The 13,140-nt window shown below is 42.9% G+C and overlaps 1 protein-coding gene across 1 annotated transcript in view; it reads right to left on the reverse strand.

Moving 5' to 3' along the window:
• PPTC7 (protein phosphatase targeting COQ7) overlaps window positions 1–8,518 on the reverse strand; it is a 39,634-nt gene extending 31,116 nt beyond the window's left edge. The window contains exon 1 of the mRNA XM_037052083.1: window positions 7,983–8,518. Within this exon, the coding sequence (XP_036907978.1) occupies window positions 7,983–8,214 (232 nt within the window). The 5' untranslated portion in view covers window positions 8,215–8,518. The remainder of the gene's footprint in view (window positions 1–7,982) is intronic.
• Window positions 8,519–13,140: the final 4,622 nt, after the last annotated feature.

Here is a 13,140-nt window from a genome sequence, read left to right on the forward strand (position 1 = left end):
GAAGGAAGGGAGAAAGAGAGGGAGAGAAACATCAATGTGTGGTTGCCTCTGGTGTGCCCCCAACTGGGGACCTGGCCCACAACCCTGGCATGTGCCCTGGGAATTGAACCAGCGATACTTTGGTTCACAAGCCAGTGTTCAATTCACTGAGCCACACCAGCCAGGGCCAGGTGCTTTATACTGTGCTTTTCTGAACATGTGTTACTTTTTAACACACAAAACAAAAACATTTATTTAAAGGCAGTAGACATGGAAGCAGGAAACTTAGGTTCAAGTATCTGCTATGATACTAGTTGTACTGACTTTACTGATGAGTCAATTTTGTAGATGAAGAAACAGACACCGATTAACTGAAGATAAGAGCAGTTACTTCATAGTTAAAAGATTAGATAAGGACCCTGACCCAGTATGGCTCAGTTGGTTGGGCATCGCCCTGTAAATCCTTGAAAGATGGCTAGTTGGATTCCAGGTTGGGGCACACGGCTGCGTTGCAGGCTCCATCCCTGATTGGAGCGGTGTGAGAGGTGACTGATCAATGTTTCTCTCGTACTTTGATGCTTCTCTCTCTCTTCCTCCCTTCTCCTCTCTCAAAAAATAAATAAAATAGTTTTTAAAAATAAAAGATTAAATAAGGTAAAACATAAAAATGTGTCATAAAATCTAAAGCACTATATTAAAGCACTGATGAAACATATTTTGTGTTAGATATTGAATAAGTGCTTAGGAGAAACAGAGTGAAGTCTTTCCCTCTTTAAGAAAAGCTTCTGAACCAATGAATGCATGAATAAGTGGAACAACAAATAGATGCTTCTCTCAAAATAAATCAATAAATAATTTTTTAAAGATTTTATTTATTTATCTTTAGAAGAGAAGAGGAGAGAGGGAGAGAAATATCGATGTATGGTTGCCTCTCGTGGGTCCCCTGCTGGGAACTGGCCTGCAACCCAGGCATGTGCCCTGACTGGGAACTGAACAGCAATCCTCTGGTTCGCAGGCCCACGTGTTCAATCCACTGAGCTACACCAGCCAGGCCTAAATCAATAAATAATTTTTTAAAAATTAAAGAAAAGTGCTTTTTGTGTCCCAATCTACCCAAAATCCTGTTTGGAATTTTATTCCAAAGCATTAGGCATCTTTTCTTTTTTTAATTAACAAAAATGTTTTTAGCCCTGGCTGGTGTAGCTCAGTGGATTGAGCGCGGGCCTGCGAACCAAACAACTGCGGTTCGATTCCCAGTCAGGGCACACGCCTGGGTTGCAGGCCAGTTCCCAGCAGGCGACTCACAAGAGGCAACCACACATTGATGTTTCTCTCCCTCTCTCTTTCACTTACCCTCTAAAGATAAATAAAATCTTCAAAAAAATAAAAATAAATAAAATATTTTTTAAAAAGTTTTAAATCCTCACCCCAGGACATATTCATTGATTTTAGAAAGGAGGGGGAGGGAGGGAAAGAAACAGGGAAACATCCATGATACAGATGAATATCATTGGGAGAGAAATATCAATCGTTTGCCTCCTATACGTGTCCTAACCAGGATGGAACCTGCAACCTTGCAGTACATGGGATGACATTCCAACCAACTGAACCACCTGGCCAGGGATCTTTCTTAAATTTTTAAATTAAATGGGAAGATCTGTGTCTCTTGCCAACTCAAGCTTAAATGAGTGTTTTTTTAATAGCCCCATACCCTCTGCAGTGGGTCAGCTTTTGCAAAAACTTTTGATTTATGATGCAATTCTTTGAATTGTGTGAATTGCTTAATAACAGGAAATGAATGATTTTAGATTTCAGGGAGATAGAAAACTATCAGATTTTTTCAAATATTCAACAACTCCCAAACAAGACAGATCACTAAATTTTATTACTAATGACACATATATTTAAATATACATATTTGTGATATATATAAAAATCCAGGGCACCAATTCTTAAAATGACACCAAAAGTTAACAAGACAGTTCACTAACTTTGAATGGGAAAATCACAAGGCACACTATTTTTCAACTGGCTAGAACTTCTGGCTTGAAATGTCAAATTCATTTGGAAAGAAAATACTCTTAACTTACTTTTCCAAAGCATTTTCCTGAAAATGCTGAACCTAAAGCTCCACATGAGGCCTCTCTAAAAAGCATTTGACCTATGTAAAATGAATTTGACATTTAGCTTGAATTTGACATAAGCATTTATTCAAAGGACATGGTTGTAGGTCACATACTCTGACCTGGTATACTGCCTCTTGAGTCACACAGGAGTACAAACTCCAGCTGGACATGGTGCAACCATTCAGGTTATGTTATTGCCCAGTTTCAAAAAGCAGTGCTAAAGTTCAGCGAACAGCCTCCTCCCTTCCACCAAATGTCCCCTCCACCAAAAATGTGGTCCCACCACAACCAGGTAACATCTGCTTCCTACCTTCTGCTATAATTTATAGCCTTTTTACAAAAACGTATTTTCTGAAAAGAAAAAAAGTCATGCTTTTAAAATTTAACAACTTGCTCTACAAAAATATTTACCTAGAATCTTTTAAGAATATATTAACACAATGAGAGCTGGAATTTAGGAAAATTTAAAACTAAGTCTGAGAATCTCTAAAGATTGTGAACCAAAACAAAATAATATTGAATGTAAACTGTAACTGAAAAAAAATTAAAAAAAGAAAACTTGCAAAGGGAATAACTCTCATTCATAGTATGATTTCTTTTAAAAAATTGTGAGCAAAGGAAAAATGGCTCTGATAGTATAACAAATGAGGAAATGACTTTAAAAACAATGTGCCTTATAAGAACCTACAAAAAGTACAATATATCTATATAGTTAAATGAGAAAAATATCAGGGAGCAGAAGTTTAAAAAATAAACAGCAAAATTCCACTATCAATCAACTCTGTAATCTTACTTATTACAGAATGACAGAACAATCAGAAAAGTCAGACAGCAACTAGCAACGTTTTTTTTTTTAGCCAGTAGGTTCTTAAACCCTGCTGTCTCTATGAATCCGAGAAGGCTCTTTTAAACCCACAATGCTCACATGGAAACTGAGGTGGTGGTGGGGGTAAAGGGATTGAGCCAAAAAGAGAAAAAACTCATGGACACAGATAATAGTGTGGTGATTGTAGGAGGGTGGGAGGCGACTGTAGGAGAGGGTGGAGAAGGGTATGGGGGGTGAGGATATATGGTGATGGAGGTGAGTTGCCTGGGGGTGATGAACATACTATCCAGTGTACTGATGAGGTGTTGTAGAATTGTGCACCTAAAACCTGTAGAATGTTGTTAACTGGTGTGTCACCACAATACATTCAATAAAAAGGAAAAATAAAAAATAAAAAAAATTAAGTACTGCCAATCTTAGAATTTACATAACTGTTGCCAGTTTAAAAATATTTCCCTTGTATAAAACAATTACATTAGAACTATAAAAAATGTACCTAAAACTGTATTCCTCATAAAGTTAGTTACAATATAACTGGAGAATTCCATTTGTAAGTATACACCCAAGAGAACTGAAAATATATGTTCACATAAAAGCCTGTACATTAATGTGTCATAGTAGCACTATTCATAACAGCCAAAAAGTGAAAACCATACAACATTCCTTAATAAATGAACAGAAGATGGTATGTCCATACAATGCAGTTATATAAAAATATGAAGTAGTGATGCATACTACAATGTGGGTGGAACCTTTAAAATATACTAAGTGAAAAATGCCAGACACAATACATCAGATATGATATGATTCCATTTATGTGAAATGTCCAAACAGGCAAATATCTACAGAATCAGAATCTACTTTCCATTGCCAGGGATTGAGAAAGGGGAGGTTGGAAAACGACTTCCAATGGGTAGGGAGTTTCTTTTGGGGTGATGACCATGTTTTGAAACTGGTTAATGGTTGTAGTTGTGCAACCTTGTGAATATACTAAATACCACTGAATTTTTTTACTTTGAAAGGTGAGTGCATGGTAGGTGAATTACATATCTTAATTTAATAACAATAAGACTGAAATCTAGCTGAGGGAAATTCCAAAGAGGACTTCTTAAAAGGCTGAAGTTAGTGCCCATAAACACTCTCCCATGGTGACCACTTTGTTAAAAGGACAATTCACTTTCAGATTTAGAGGTTCTACCTAATACATTGAAATCATCATGGCTGTTGGAAAACACCAAATTCTACCTCATCTATTCACTTCCTAAATAAAATTCTGACCTTGACATTGTTCATGTAATCCTTATACCTTACAACAACTACTTTTAAAACTGAAGTTACTCACAAAAACACTTGGCCACAATCCTGGCAACCATCAAAATCAGATTCAAAGGCTAGAACACGAAACTGTTTTCATTTTTTTCAAGGTTTCAGGTTACCAAGCTTAAATAAATACCCCACAGTTTTATAAGAATTACTTTACAACTCAATATTAACAGGGTATAGACCATGCTGCCATTCTTTAAAGAAGTGGTTTCAGCAAACTGCAGTCAAGTATGCAGGAGCTGTGTTGCATTTTAATTATGAGTCACAGAGTGAATAAAGAAGTTGTAAAAACACACACACTCTTAAGCAGGAAAAGCATTAGAAGGACAAACAGTACCAGAAGACAGACAGGTTCTGAATTCACCTATCTTGTCAAGAAAACTTACCCAGTGTTATAACGGAAAGGACTGGAATAGAAGTCTCCGTGCTAGTCCTAGTTCTGCCATTAGCTAGTGCAGTAACCTTAGCAATGTCACCTTACTCTCTGTGGGCCTCTGTTTTCTCACCAGTAAAATGAAAGAACTGGACTCCAAGGTTACTAAGTCTTACAACTCTCAACAGGCTTTGATTCTATTGTTAAGTAGCTTAGGGCTATAGGAGGCCTAGCGATGACACACCAGGCAGCTCTGGTATTTCTGTGGACTTGGGCATCTGTACCTACAGAGTAAGAGAACTACTAGCCACACGGAAGAAGGAAAAAGAGAAGTGCACATAGTTCCTGCTGGTTCTGGTTCACTCCTGTTTCGACCAAATAAAGAGAAAGCACCTTGGCCAATTTTCCAGGGGATAGGAGTGGTTCCCATGTCTCACCACACCCATCACCGTTGGTTTTTCCTAAAAGAAATCCAGTGGGAACTCTACAAAAATGCTCTCAAGGACCAAGTACTTTTAGTCGCTACATGACTAATGGGATAGGTAATTCTAAATTAAAGAAATAAGACAGCTTTCTTTAATAAAGAAATAAACAGCTTTCATTCCACAGTCAAGTAGCCCTAGATAACCAGTGAATTCCACAGATATTTAGCAATAAACGATGTCAATCCAAAGAAAATGAATTATCTATAGAACTAGAAGGTTCAAAACACTGTTTCAACATAACATTATTATTCAACATAACTTTTTCAATAAAGGTTACAACTCCAACTTCTAGAGTAAAAAAAGCAGTATTAAAAACTTGCTGAGACTTGTCCTGGCTGGTGTGGCTCAGGGGACTGAGTGCTGACCTGCAAACCAAAGGGCTGCAGGTTCAATTCCCAGTCAGGGCATGTGCCTGGGTTGTGGGCCAGGTCCCAAGTAGGGGGTATGCGGGAGGCAACCACACATTGATGTTTCTCTCCCTTTTTTTCCTTCCTTCCTCTCTGTCTAAAAACAAATAAAATCTTTAAAAAACAAAACAAAGCTCACTGAGACTCATAACCTCTTTCATAGCAAGAGATAATCAGACCTGTGATGACAGAAGTCACCATCATATGTTCTGGCTTGTGGAAGCCAAAGATCAAATGAGGCCAACTCAGAAGTTGTTTCAGGTGGCTTCCAAGATGGCCTTCCAGAAGAGCTCCTCCAAAACAACAGGACAGTCCTACAGAACCCATCCCCCCTGTTTTACACACACACACACACACACACACACACACACACACACTAAAAATGGTTCTGCCAAATGTGGTCGAAGATGTCTGGCAGCGTGCCTTTAAGGAGGGGTACAGCGCTGTGGTTCTTAACCTGCTCCCCATGCAAGGGCATCTCGACAGTAAATGGATGGACTTCATGGGGTCAGTGAAGTCCCTGAATGAGCCCTTGGGCACTCGAAAATTCTCAGAGGCTATGAACCAGGGAAAGCTATGAACCACTAGGTTATAGCCAGATATAAAACGGAAGAAATCTACTGGAGGTGCCCATATGAATAAGACAGGAAGTAATGCCTGTTATTTGAGGTGCAAAATAACAAAGGGTACTGTCATTTCAAATCCAAAGAAAACAAAAAAAATATGATCTGATGGTCAGAAGTCCTTAAGAGTCAGAGAATCCACTCCCTTCATCCTCTAGTCAAGATGAGGAGAATGAGCTGAGGGACTCTTGCCCAAAACCACAGATCACAGGGCTCCTAAGTTGCAAAGCTGACCACCAAACTAGGCCAGGTCTCTGTCAGGGTGGAATGTTTATGCTTTTTTTCCTGAATGACTTTGACCAAAATTTCACAAATCTTTCTTAAAAGCCAGCACATAGCAGATTTATAAGGGAGAACTTAGTGGCCCACAATCCCCTATCCTATTGCACTATGACTACAGTTTGAAAACAGCACAGGTTACAAACTCATTGAGTGAAGTCCTCCTAAATGTAATGGAAAAGGCAACCACTGACAGCCCTTTTAAAAAGATACTGAGTCAGGGTCAAACTGACTTCAGATTTGTAGGATTTCAATCTGCAAGCTCCTCAACCTTCCAAGGAGTGTGCGTCTCTTTTGAAGTTAACATCAAGAGAGTTGCCTAGAACAACAATAAATTTTTTTTAAAGTGTTGCCTAAATATTAAACGAATTTTTCACCCCAGGTAATGGGATCACTCATAAATTAAACTGGGAACAACCTTTCCAGTTCCATGTCCACATTACATGTAGTAGAAGCGAAGATAATAGGCATTTACTCTGACATCAAATTAAAAAGCAATTATTGTCATAAAAAGTTACAGTACCATTTGTTTCACTGCCAAACTTTGTTTCAGTATATGAAATTTAAAGTAATCAAAAACTCAGTCTCAGTCTCACCTGAGAAGTGAAACCAAAATGACATTTGAATCCAAGTTCAATGACAGCACGTCCTTCAACTTCAAAGTGCTTTATTAGAAGAGGTTTAATGGCACACGATTCTATGTTGTATACATCGTCTCTAAAGACGTACATTACGGTAAAGTCTGTGAGTTATATTTCGCCCTTTCTGCAAGCTCCCATCCTACTCTCCCACTCCCACAGGCGAAGCTGGCATAGGCCTTGGGAAGCACCTGTGGCCTGGAAATCTTTCACCCATTCTCAAGGCTTCCTTGGCTGCAGTCTAGAAGATTTGACCGCTGTATTTTGGGTCAAGGAGACTCTCTTCTACCCCAGGTGACCTCAAGTGGGCCAAGAGCAGATTCGGATAATGCACTGCGAGTGTTTTTGCACCCGGCCCAGGGCCCCTACTGCGAGACTCAGGAAGGAAAAGGATGGAGATCTGGTCACAAGAACGCCGCTGGGCTGTCTGCTGGGGATCCTGCAGCCCGCGGCCGGGCTGTGGCGTCAGGAACACGCGAAGAAGCGGGGATCTCCGGGACTCGCAGAGGGAGGGAAGAGGAAGAGAATAAGAGCGAGGTTAGGAGCCTGCAGGTGCCGTGGGGCGGGGAGGGGGGGCGGGAGAGGGAACGAGGTCGTCCGGGGCTGACACAGCCAAGTGACTAAGAAGAGTGCGGCTCTGAACTCCAACTGGTCACATTCTCAGGCTGTGTGACCTTGAGCACGTGGCTCGGCCGCTCTGCGCCTCAGTTTCCTCGCCTCTGAAATGGGGGTTGCTCCGGCGGAAAATGAACCTCGGAGCGCTTGGCACGGCGCCTGGCACATAGTAAGAGCTCCCTGCGTGTGCGCTACTATTGGCTCCCGGGCTCCTCTCGCTGCCCAAAGGGAAGGGGGAAGCCCGGAGCGGGGGAGTCCCCGAGAGGCGGGTCCGGGCTGGGGTAAGAGACCCCGGCCGGAGCACTCACCGAGTACGTCCGCTGAACGGTGTCGCGCCACGAAGCACGCGTCGTCCCCGTAGCAAGCACCCTTCTTCAGGAGGCCCTTACGGAAGTCCTTGCCAAAGCCGCAGCCGGCTGTCACCAGCCCGTAGTCGCCGCCGCCGCTGGCGCCGCCGCCTCCGGCCCTGGGGTCGGTCTGCGAGAGGCCGCCGAGCACGGCGCGGGCCACAAGCCGCCCGTACGAAAGGACAGAGAACATCGCCGCCGCCGCCCCCCCGAGGAGGCGGGGGGCGCGGGGAGCAGAAGGACGCGGAGGCCCGGAGCCGGCTCTCTCCTCAGCCGCAGCAGCGCCGCCGCCGGGGCGCTCCTCCCCGCGGCGCGCAGTCGCTGCCACTGCCCCTACCCGACGCGCGGGGCCTCGCACACGCTCTACCGCTCGCACCGGAGCCAGAGCGAGGTCAAAGCCGGTGGCACCTCCGCCTCAGCCCGAGTGGGGTCCAGGCTGCAGCCACCGCTGCCGCCGCCATCTTCCACTCCACTAGCGTGTTCCGGGCGCGCGGGGAGCACCGCCCCTCCTCGGTCACGCCCCTGTCCCCGCCCACTATTCACGGTTAGGCCTAAGCCCCGCCCCTGTGGGGCTCGGCCCAAGCTCAAAGCCCAGCAGTCACGGAGGTTGAGTGTGCACGGAGGGTGTAGGCGCAATGTCTCTTGGGAGTTGTAGTCGTTTTCTTACTTCACTGCCTGGTACCTAGGACTTTAGAGGATTCTCCAGATTTGGGACTGGAGTTAGTGAGAATTAAGGTGGCTGTTTGAAAATTTTCCACCGTTTCAACCATATCTTTTAAAGGCTCTTATTTCAAATAACGCCACCATTTCTTTAAAGAAAAACCTGAAAGAAGCTAAGATCAGGTCAGGTAGTATTTTTCGGTAGTATGTATATTAAGAAACTGAAGTACACAAATCTGAAGACACCTCCAGAATGTATATATTGGAAGGGTTTAGGGCCGGCAATCGGGAAAGAAGATCCGTTTTGCATAGTATTTAGGAAAATTGGAGAAAGTGTTAGACGCTCCTATCAGAATAGGGGGAGGGGAATGGAGTGGGTAGTCATGGGGATTCAGGCACGGCCCCTGGCAGATATGTCATACAAAGTATTTCAGACTTTGTAAATGATTCTACCAAATTGAGAATAAAAAATTCCAGGCCCCCAATTCTTTTGCAAATCTTAATTTTCTGAGGATCCACCTGCAGGTCTCGCAACCTCTGGCTTAGGTGCCCAGAGAGCTCATGTAGCACCAAAGGCTTGCAAAGATGATACCCTTTCCTCTCTGCTTCCACAGCTACCAGCTCTTCTTGTCAAAAGACAGCCCTTGGCAAGAAGGATAGCTCCCCTACGCTCTTTTAAGCTCTCAGCCCACCCCTAACAAAGACATCACAGTGGCCTTTTCCAGATTTGGCTATTATTTTAATCAACATTTTTCTGAAGTTAAGTTGAATAATAACTAAATTTAAGGGGGAGTTTGTAATGTAGTGGGAAGATTAGCTCACCAAGTGTGTGTAACATGTTTGCATATGTCTACAAATGTACATTCATATACATACCATGACTGGGGGTGCTGTTCATACTCTAGCATTTGCACACCTCTCCACCCCATTTGGTGCCTTGACCCCTTCACTAATGGCTCTAGCCATGCTCACAACTTCCTTGGGGCCTTTGTTCTTTTTGTTCTTGCTCTTCCTTCGAACCCCTAGAATGTAATTCCATCATCTGGACATTTGGGCACACAGTAAACACACAGTTGAATGAATAAAAGAATGAATGAATATTTCACAAGATCCTAAGCTCCCCAAGGGCGAGGATCCTTGCCATTGTATGATTAGAATCTAATGCAGTCCCTGGCATGCAGCAGGGGAATTCATAAATGTCTGTGGCATAAAAGAAGGAGTAATTGAATAGAAGCCATCAATAATATAAAAATAATGTTTGCTGAATAAAGGAATGATTGAATGGTGTTCACAAATTTTAAAAAATTGAGATTTGAGGCAACTGATCAAATTTGGAATAATTTTTAGATTTATTGAAACAAATATGTATCATTCATATTTATGTTTCAATAAGAAACATAAATATAGAAACATATTTAAGAACCCATTCAAGCATGGGTTCTTTTCCAGATCTCTTTTGACAGAGCTGAAGTTACTTCTGTGATTCCCAACTTATTCTTTTTTAAAAGATTTTATTTATCAATTTTAGACAGAGGAGAAGGGAGAGAGGAAGAGAGGGAGAGAAACATTAATGTGTGGTTCCTCTGGCGCACCCCCTACTGGGGACCTGACCTGGCCCGCAACCCAGGCATGTGCCCTGACTGGGAATTGAACCTGTGACCCTTTGGTTTGCAGGCCTGTGCTCAATCCACTGAGCTACACCAGCTGGGCCCAACTTATTCTTTTTTTTAAAGATTTTATTTATTTATTTTTAGAGGGGAAGGGAAGGAGAGAGGGAGAGAAATATCAATGTATGGTTGCCTCTCATGTGTCCCCCGCCGGGAACTGGCCCGCAACCCAGGCATGAGCCCTGACTGGGAATCGAACCTCAATACTCTGGTTCGCAGGCCTGTGCTCAATCCACCGAGCCACACCAGCCAGGGCCCAACTTATTCTTTAAATTAGTCTTTTATTATACCTTTCTTAATACATCTAAAGTCCTGCCAACCATTCACTCAAAGCACATTATTCTGTTACCCTAATCATTATCATTATTTAAACACTTTTGCAATGTACAATGTGCCTAGTAGTCTGTATGTTTCTGTCCTTAAGGGTTTTCATCAAAATTGGGCGAATAAATCATTTCACGTAGTGAGTGGCATTTTGTCCAACGTGTAGACCAAAAAAAAGTTCATTTGCTGGATAGAAAGTATGTAATCACACCTTGCTATTTCTTATGGCCTGCAAAGAATTGGAGAGCATCCCAGAAGAGGGGGTGGAGCCTTGCAGATCCTCTACTTGGCATTTATGTCTATGCCAGCTGTGCCAAAGTTCATTCTTTCAAGTACACACACCACTATCAAATCCCAGTCAGGCTGTCAGGTAATTCTACCCCAAGGACAAACTCTTTAAAATAGTGTGTCAACCTCTATCCCTTACCTCGTCAGACTCCTTCACACTGTCCCTGCCTTTCATTTTCAGAACATATATTATTAATTTCTGCATTACTCACGAGAACCGGTTGGATGAGATGAGCAGGAACATAAGATGTGACTCTGAAGCTGGTCATCTCTGCTCTGCTGGGGCTGCTGTTTTAACCGTTAAGTGATACGGGTGCCTTGAATTTCTTGCAAATGAGTTTCCTGCAAATGAGTTGCTCACTGAAGCACAATGTGAACAGAATCCTTTCTCAAAAGCTCTGTTGCACTTTTTGGAAAGGAGAGGAGACGGGGCCTCAGGTTCCCTTGAATCATTTATTCTAGAGCCAGCTTTGAAAAGTCTCACCAGCGTGGGGAAGCCAGGAGAGGGGACTTGGGAAAAATCCTCTTTCCCCGTCCTCTCCCGGGAGCAAAATTCACTCTTGACATTTTGCTAGACCTAAAAAGCCCTACAAGTTTTCTTCCTTAACAAAGTTACATTCTTAACACTTCAAAGATTCCTGGGAGGTCAGTTGTCACTCTCAGCGGCAAAGAAGTGTTGAAAATACCATCTGTGCTCCCAGGGCACCTCTATGACATTAGAAAAGAGCTTTGCACTGGAGTTGCCCGCAGGTCCTAAAAAAAGCAAGAAAAAAAAAGTATGAATTCCCTAGTGAGATTTTCTGCCAGACTGGCACACTGAAGTCTTCTGATTTCTATTAGCTAGCCTATTCAAAAGGAGAACTAATTAGTTTATGGCAAGATTTCTCAACCTTGGTACTACTGACATTTTAGGCCAGATAATCCTTGGTTGCAGGGGGCCAGGGGGAGTTGTCCTGTGCATTGTAAGGGGCTTAGCAGCATCCCAGACCTCTACCCACTGCATGCCAGTAATATGCCTCACCTCCTTGTTGGGACAACCAAAAATGTCTCGGACATTGTCAGAAGTCCCCTAGGGGACAAAACCACCCCCCAGTCAGAATCACTGGGTTATACGAATGCCGTACAAATGAACAGATATTTGGCAGGGCACTTGTTACATCTGAGGCTCTTGGCTGAGGACACAACAGCAGTTGGTACCTTCACGGACATCACAGTGCAGTCGGAGGGTTAAAATTAAGTAAATATAGAGAATGTAAGCACCATGGATTGAAGTAAAAGAGTGTGGGGAGGAGAATGGGGCCCACTGGGGCCTGAGAACACAAGGCCCCTCCTGAAGAGGTGACATTTGTGAGCGACCTGAGAGGACAGAGGTCGGAGGAGGGAGTATAACCATTCCACGAAGAAGAAATGGAAACTCGATGGATGCAGAATGTTTGGAAGAGAGCAAGTAGTTTAGCACAGCTCAACCTGAGGGTATGAATTAGGAGTAATGAGAAATGGGGCTAGCAAAATAGTTTAGAAACTACTGGTCCATAAAAAGGAGTGAAGTACTGATACATGCCTGGGCGTCGATGAACCCTGAAAACATTATGCTGCATTAAAGGAAATAGTCCCAAGAGACCATATACTGTACAGTGCGATTTATATGAAATGTCCAGAACAGGCAAACCCACAGAGACAGAAAGCAGATTAGTGGTCAGCCCAGGGCTGGGGGAAAGAGGAATGGGACACGACTAGTAACGGCTGTGGGGTTTCTTTTGGGGGTAGTGACAATGTTCTGGAGTTCAGCAGTGGTGATGGGTGCACAACCTTAAAAATACACTAAAAAACATTGAACTGTACACTTCAAAAGGGTGAATGCTCTGGTATGTGAATTATATCTCAAAAAAACAGTTTAGGACCTATTGCAGGGAGCCTTATATGCTAAGCAGAGGATATTTAATGCTGAAGTCACTGAGTGGCAGTCACCAAAAGCTTTTAATATGTCAGTAATAATGATAAAATAATAACAGTATTATAAAATAGTATAAAATAATTAATAAAATAATAATAGTGATAATGAGAACAGGAATGAGAGAATGATAGCTACCATGGACGGAGGCCTTAGCACATGCCTTACCTGGCCATCTGCTCCGACCACCTGTTTAAACACACGACCACCCAATAGTCTCACTGTGTTT

This window comes from Sturnira hondurensis, unplaced genomic scaffold (assembly GCF_014824575.4).
Source record: "Sturnira hondurensis isolate 20B ecotype Veracruz unplaced genomic scaffold, ASM1482457v3 Scaffold0007406, whole genome shotgun sequence".
Lineage (NCBI taxonomy): Eukaryota > Metazoa > Chordata > Mammalia > Chiroptera > Phyllostomidae > Sturnira > Sturnira hondurensis.